At 39.4% G+C, this 7,708-nt stretch overlaps 2 protein-coding genes across 3 annotated transcripts; both read left to right on the forward strand.

Annotated features, from left to right (window-relative positions):
- Nucleotides 1-1,926: 1,926 nt before the first annotated feature.
- LOC104109272 (uncharacterized) lies at nt 1,927-6,797 on the forward strand. Of its 2 annotated transcripts, XM_009618517.4 has the most exons (3): nt 1,927-5,737; nt 5,816-6,007; nt 6,074-6,796. In XM_009618517.4, the coding sequence occupies exons 1-3, from the start codon at nt 5,042-5,044 to the stop codon at nt 6,266-6,268; spliced, it is 1,083 nt and encodes a 360-aa protein (XP_009616812.1). In that variant the 5' UTR covers nt 1,927-5,041; the 3' UTR covers nt 6,269-6,796. The 2 variants fall into 2 exon arrangements, with proteins under 2 accessions (XP_009616812.1, XP_070035808.1); XM_070179707.1 differs by having other exon boundaries at nt 5,816-6,797.
- On the forward strand, nt 2,022-2,450 carry LOC138904827 (protein NIM1-INTERACTING 3-like). The gene has a single exon (XM_070193329.1). The coding sequence runs from the start codon at nt 2,022-2,024 to the stop codon at nt 2,448-2,450; it is 429 nt and encodes a 142-aa protein (XP_070049430.1).
- Nucleotides 6,798-7,708: the final 911 nt, after the last annotated feature.

The raw sequence follows: 7,708 nt of genomic DNA on the forward strand, positions 1-7,708 counted from the left end.
AAAACAAATGCTAGATTAGAGTAATACAGATGTGTTTCAATTTAGCTGCTCACTTTCACTTGACATAACGATAAAGATAAAACGTTAGGAAAAATAAGTTTTTTAGCATATCTTTGGAATTGGAATATATGTGGTAACAGATCTAGACTTTTTGTCTGTTGAAAAGGACTAGTCCATCAACGGAAAAATTTGAACTGACAATAGTGAATAGCTAAAAAGGAAAGTATCGTAAAACTTACTATAGTACAAAAGATGTGTAGCATTTGAAATAGTTGTCGAGATGTAAAATAAGTAGAAATAAGCCTGTTTTTTTTAAAAAGATTTTCATACATCTAAAAAAATCATATACGTCTCTCTTAAATGTTTTAAATAGTTATATCATCAACTAGAGCAGATTACATATACGCCTTTTTGGTGTCCAAAATATTAAATATTTTAAAATAAATTTAATTTGTTAAGACGATCAAAGTAATATTTAAGATCGTAATAATTTTAGGGGTAAAGCAAACTAGCGAAGTTCCCAAAAAAGGAAGGAAGTGAATTGCAAAATACGACATATCACATGTCGCGATATGGGCGTGGCATATATTCTGGTCGGTGTACTTTGACATAATGGCTGTCGTAGCTGATGATGCAATCTCTAGATTTTTTGGTCTCTCGAAATCACGTTGCAATTACAAAACTAACCATGGTTGCTAGAACGCAAGCTAATTCAACAACTCCAAATCAAAAGGTCATTTTGGAACAACTTTGTTAAATAATTTGAGTACTGCTAGTATTTAACCTATTTACTTTTTAGCCGGTGCAAAAAAGAATGACTCTTTCCTTATTTGAAAATAATTTATCTTTATGCAATGATTTATAGCCACACAAAATATATGTGCCTTATTTTACGTCACAAATTTAAAAATATTCTCTCTTTTCTTAAACTTCGTTCCCAGTCAAATGAGTTCATATTTTTTTTAACTCTCCCAAATTAGGAGGATCTGATTTTTTTTTAAAAAAAGGAATGAATATATCTTTTTCCCTTCGCTTTCAGCATTAACTATGAAGCCCAAGAAGTCTATTTAAATAGGAGTTGTTCACCAATAATCTTCACCTTTATTATCGTCTGTTATATTCTCTCATTTTTGCCCTGAGGAGAGGGGTATTATCTAAAAAGAGCATTCAAAATTTTCAATGCTAATTATGTACTGCAATTATAATCTTAATACTCCCTCCGTTCCAATTTATGTGAACCTGTTTGACTGGGCACGGAGTTTAAGAAGAAATGAAGACTTTTAAAATTTGTGATCCTAAACAAGTCAAAAAGGGGCAGAGTATTTGTGTGGTTATAAAAGCTTCTCATTAAGAGTAAAATTGTAAGTTTAACCTAAATTGTTTCCAAATTTAGGAAGGGTCATTCCAGATGGAGGGAGTATTTACCGAAAAAAATTTGTAATCTTACTAGTAACTGTTTGTGAACTTTAACTTGTACGATAATTCCTTATTTTGAACATATACTTTCTGCCTGATTTTATAGTATTTTTCTTTTCTCCGTTTTCAGAAGGAATGATCTCCTACATATGACCAGTCACAATTTAAATACAAGAAAATAACCACACAAGAATTTCCTATATTTATTTACTAATCTCTTGTGAAAAAAAGACCATATGTATATAATTAAAAGTCTTTTCTACAGACATAATACCGATCTCCCCTCTAGGAGGTCACCATATGATACCCAAAAATAAAGATCTAAATGGAAAATAAAGTTGATTCAATTACCTATAAATTTAGTGCAGAAAAGTACCAACTTCCCAGAGAATTTTCTTTACTATTTTTTTTTTTCCTTCGTTAATTTTCTGGTTGGTAATATTTTTATTTTTTTTTTGGTTTCTTTTTTCTTTTTGGAAGGGATTGGAGGGGGTGGGGTGGGGTGGGGAGGTAGTTGGGGGAGTGAGTAGTTTATTAAGAAGGGGCAAACCTTATCTTCCATATTTGGCCCCCTCTCTCATTATCAGAAATCAGAAAGGGATATTATGGATAGAGAGAGAAGGACAAAGAGGAAGAATATGGAGAATGAGAGATCAGTAGAACAACAGGAAGAAGAAGATGAGGAAGAGAAAATGGAGAAGTTTTTTGCACTTATAAGAAGCACTAAAGATGTACGTGACCGTTTGATTGCCCGAAATCATGTACAAGTAGACACATCATCAAAGATTTTTGAAGACAATCATGATATTAACATTAAGTCTGCAAATACTAGTGCAGCTAATATTGGAGTTAATTGGAATCCACAAGATTTCATGGGAATTGATGCTTCTGCAACTGCAGCTCCTTCTACTTCTAATTCCAAGAAACAACAACAAAAAGAAGATGAAGAACAAAATGTAGGAAGAAAAGAAGAAGAAGATTCAAAAGAAGGAAAAAATAATCATCACATGTTGGACCTCAATCTTTCACTCTAGTCATGTGGTTTTGATATCTAGGTAATGTTGACTCTTCTGAATTCAGTGGTTAATGCACCTTCTTTTTCTACCCCTTTTTTTGCTCTCTTCTTGCCTCTTAATTCTTAATTTTCATTTTGTCACATTAGGGAGGGAAAGGGGAAAAGTAAAGGGGATCCTACGTTATAGTAGTCAGTAGGGTTGATTACGAATAGCAATTTAAATTTTTGATTTTGATTTCTGCTACTATACTCAATATGAACATACAATTGTGCTCCACCTTTGATTAGCATGATTACCTAATATCTTTGCTTGTAAACCTAACAAACTAACCGTAAATTCTAAGATTATTCAATGTATTTCTTTTCAGTTGACATTATTTAATAAAATTATAAAATTGATCTCCAAAAACTGTAAAATTATTTTGAACAATTTAAGACGGAACCACCAAAGCTTATAATCTGGTAGTATCATGAGAATCATCTAACAATGAGCATGTGTTCGCTTTTTACTGTTCCAATTATCTTTAATTTTCTATTTCCGTTGCCTGTAACAGAAATTTTGAAAACAACAATTTAAGATGGAAAGAATATTATCTTTATGTATAAAATCAAACGTTATGAAAGTAGAATCTGTTTACCCGAAAAACGGTTAGAGTTGAATTTATACGCAGTTCTAAAAATATGTGGTATAACTTGGTACAAATTGAAAAAATAAGTAGAAATATATCGAATAATGACGGTAGAAGGGAATGAATACCAACCCAAATTGAATAGAGAAGGACTGGTAAACAAACAAGATGAATCAAAGTCGTAAGCCCCCAAAAGGATAATATTTGACTATATATTATAAATCTTAATAATCTCTGAATATGAGAATATATGAATGTGTGTGTGTCTTCTCTTACAAATGATAACATTCTTAATATAGTGGGAAAATCCTATCTTGGCTATATAAAAAATACATAGTGGGGATCCCATAATAGATTAATTAATTAGTTTTTCCTTGATTTTTGCCGAGATCCTCTCCCCAAATGCGGTTATAACGACTCTTTTGTCTCTTGGCTCGATCTCGATCTTGGCCTGTCTCGTTATTGGTCGGTCTTTAGTCTCGAGCTCGATATTGATCGGTCTCTAGTTCTCGAGCTCGACCTTCCAACTTCACCTCACAACTCGATATTATAATGACGAACCTCGGTCCATCATGATTAGCCGCAAGAAGGGCAAACTCGGTTTCGACCGTACACAGATAGTCCCCTCGTTTCTCGGAAAGAAGGTAGCGACAAACGATATGATTTTTCTACCTCTGACTAGATAATACTGACGTCTGCGACGAGCCCGGTTGTGACGTATGTGACAAACGTTCCGTCGGTCCAGTTACCAAGGCATTAAATGCAAGTCAGTCGATGGTCGGCCACTGCCAATTTTGAACCGTCACTGTAAAATCTATAAATAACCTCCTTCTTCATTATTTCAAACTTTTACTTTCAAATCTCTTTTCATTCCAATCTTCACAGTTTCTTTGTCTTCCCCAAAGCTTCCTATCTCCAAGTTTTGGAATTTTTTGCTTGTTCTTCAAAACACCAAATACTTCAATCTCCCTTCTTCTCTGCTCACAGAACTTTAGATGGCCAAAACATCTAAAATCGTTCCACAAAAGAGGCTGCTTCTTCATCTCGGTCAGCTGGCGAGAAAACAGTGGTGGAGCCACACCTTGAAGAACTTGTTCCCGAGGGGGTGTGTGTTATTGATTCCGACTTTAAGGTCGAGAAACCCTCATCGATTGCTGGTCGGTGTGAGCCTGTATCGAGATATATGTGCTCGATATCCAAAAACGTTCTTGATTTGGTGAAGAAAGTTTGCAATTGGGAGAACAAAGAGGTTGTGATACTGGCACTGGAGGTATCGATCACTGCCCACGTGAAAGGGTATATGCGTGTTTACACTTATCCTTTTACGATCGGTCCTCTTGATCTGGTCATCATTGATTTTTGCAAGAAATACCAGGTGACCCTCGGCCAAATTCATCCTTCTTTTCGGAGGATCGTGATACTGCTCCAGTTCTTCGTGAGCAAAATTGATGGGCTTCTCTTTACCCTCGACCACCTCATAAGGTTATATAGCCCTCGACTCTACCGAGATGGGCTGATAAAGCTTCAACGCCGGGCCACCGAGGCGTTTACCTCGAGTATAGACGAAGATAAAGATCGGGGTTGGATGGGCTAGTTCGTTAGGGTGAAGACCTCGGACCTGATCCCGGTTAAGAGTATGCCATTTTCCGAGAAATAGAATATAAAACGTAAGTACGATTCCCTTTTAAATTTTTATTTGTTGTTTAACTTCTTCATCCTTTCTTATTAGTGTTCTTTTCGATGCATCCGTTGCTTGGATGCCGGATGCGGTTCCCCACCTCGAGAGCTGGGTCAGGAGCCTGATTTTGACGTCAAAATATGCTGAGCGCGCATGTCGCGATTTGTCAAAGGGTCGGTGGGAAGCTCGTACTCATGGTAAACCTTCTTCTCGGCTTACCGATTTGCTTACCGTTCAACCATTTTCTCGGGCATAAGTTTTACTTACTTTTCTTTCTTTGTAAGTCTCGGAAAAGATGCGGTTATGAGACCCCCATCAGGTGATGAAGAAGCTTTACCGCCTATCTTAAAATCGGAGAAGGTGATTAAGAGAAAAAGGGCCTCAGACTCCGAGGGCCAAAAACCCAGGAAGAGAGCGGCTCGAAAACCCAAGGTGAACGTAATCCCTTTGACTATGGAGTCGGTCCTGAGTCTAAGGGATGAAGAAGAAGAAGAAGAAGAAAGTGATTCCGGGCTGGTGGCCCGTGTACGGGCTAGCACCGATACTCAAAATACCTCGGTATCGGTGGGAGTTAATACTGCTCCGTCCAGGCTTGATGAGGTCGAGGAGGAGGCTTTGACCCAAGTTCCCGAGCCGAGGGGGACCGAGGATGTTTTACCTCGGGGCAAAGAGATTGTCGAAGAAGCTGTGGATGCCGGTGTGCGAACCGAGCTCGAGGCTCCCCAAGACGGAGGCGACGCCCAAAAAGACCTACTCGGGGCAATAGAGATCAGGGATTCCCCCTCTTTCCCTTCATTTTCCCAGTCGATGATACATAATGCTCAAGCTGTGGAGACTTGTCACGGGGAGGGAGCCCATGGAGAGGAGGATCCTTTCCATGGTTATTTTATCGGGGTAGAAGATGTCACCGGTCTGAGTGACTTGGAGGCTTTGAAGAAGAGCTCGAGCGAGGTGGGAGCGCCTTGCCTTTTCAACGAAGCCCAACAGGCCCTGAATCGGGTAAGTTCATACTTTCTTTACCAGTTTTCATACTTGTGTTTTCCTTTCCTTGTATAATCTTTCCTTTTATTTTTGTAGGCTTCTGTGCTTTATCACGAGGCTTTTCTCCAATTCCGAGGGGAGCTGAGCTGGTACGAAGCCGAAGTTCGAAGGCTTACTGAGGAGAGAGATGCCTTCAAGCTTCTCAGTGAGCAGAGAGAAGGAGAAGTAAAAGGACTTCGGTCTGAGCTAGAAGCATCTCGGAAAGAACAAACTGAGCTAGCCGAGCAGGTAAAACGATTCTTTGAATTTAACGATATTGACTCGGGAATGATGGCTAATAGTTCGGTCCCACAGGTCAAGCAAAAGTTCGACGTGATCAGGCAGCTTCGTGTTGAAGTGGATGTAGTGAAGTCAGAGGCCGAGGAATGGAAGAAGAACATGGACCACCTCGCCTCAGAAAAGGAGACCGCCCGAACTCAACTGGCTTCGACTGAGGCCCAACTCCGAAGCTTGAAAGAAAAATCCTTGGTGGAAGCCAAGAAGATCTAGGAGTTCTAGTCTCGGTTGAGCTCAGCAAATTCTGATCGAGAGAAACTGGCCACAGAACTTGCAGCGGCCAAATCGGAGGTCGAGAAAACCATGGCCAATGCTGATGCAATGGTGGTCGTTTACCGATATGATGCCGAAGCTGCTCAGGCTCAAGCAAACTGGGTTGTCTAGCATGCTAAATGCTAGTCTCGAAGGGAGACTCTTGAAGATATCCATGCTCGTGGCTTCGATCTTACAGCCGAGATCGAGAGAGCTAAGGAGCTTGAAGCTGGAACCAGAGTGTTGGCTTTTCCCGATGATGATGATACCAGGAGTATGAGTGGAGCCGAAAGTGAAGGGGGCCTCGAGGGCGAAGATGCTGCTCCTGGAGAGGACTAAGTCCTTTAGTATTTTTTGTGTTTCTTATAAGACCGTTTTGATCTTTTGTAAAGAAATTTAATCGGGTCGTGCTGCCCTTGTAAATAATTTTCGACATGTATAAAAAACTTTCTTCCTTTCTGCTTTGTAAATGATTTTCTCAAACTCGAAGTAAAAAACAACACTTAGGCTTTATGGTTGAGTGAGTGTTTGCTCGAACTCGAAGTAAAAAAAAGCCCTTAGGCTTTATGGTCGAGTGAGTGTTTGCTCGAACTCGAAGTAAAAAACAACCCTTAGGCTATATGGTCGAGTGAGTGTTTGCTCAAACTCGAAGTAAAAAAACAACCCTTAGGCTTTATGGTCGAGTGACTGTTTGCTCGAACTCGAAATAAAAAATAGCACCTAAGCTTTATGGTCGAGTGAGTGTTTGCTCGAACTTGAAATAAAAAACAGCCCTTAGGCTTTATACGTAGTCCCCAATTCGGGGTTATAGTTCGAACTCGAATCAAGGTAGCCCATGGGCTTTGTAGTTGAGTGAGAATTTGCTCGAACTCGAACTAAGGTGGCCCTTAGGCTTTACAGTCGAGTGAGTGTTTGCTCGAACTCGAAGTAAAAAACAGCCCTTAGTCTTTATATATAGTCCCCGATTCAGGGTTATAGTTCGAACTCGAATCAAGGTAGCCCTTGGGCTTTGTAGTCGAGTGAGAATTTGCTCGAACTCGAACTAAGGTATCCCTTAGGCTTTACAGTCGAGTGAGAATGATTTCTCGAACTCGAATTAAGGTAGCCCTTAGGCTTTACAGTCGAGTGAGAATGATTTCTCAAATTCAAATTAAGGTAGCCCTTGGGCTTTGTAGTCGAGTGAGAATTTGCTCGAACTCGAACTAAGGTAGCCCTTAGGCTTTACAGTCGAGTGAGAATGATTTCTCGAACTCGAATTAAGGTAGCCCTTAGGCTTTACAGTTGAGTGAGAATGATTTCTCGAACTCGAATTAAGGTAGCCCTTAGGCTTTACAATCGAGTGAGAATGAATTCTCGAACTCGAATTAAGGTAGCCCTTAGGCTTTATGCATAGTCCCCGAT

Source organism: Nicotiana tomentosiformis, chromosome 1, assembly GCF_000390325.3.
Source record: "Nicotiana tomentosiformis chromosome 1, ASM39032v3, whole genome shotgun sequence".
Lineage (NCBI taxonomy): Eukaryota > Viridiplantae > Streptophyta > Magnoliopsida > Solanales > Solanaceae > Nicotiana > Nicotiana tomentosiformis.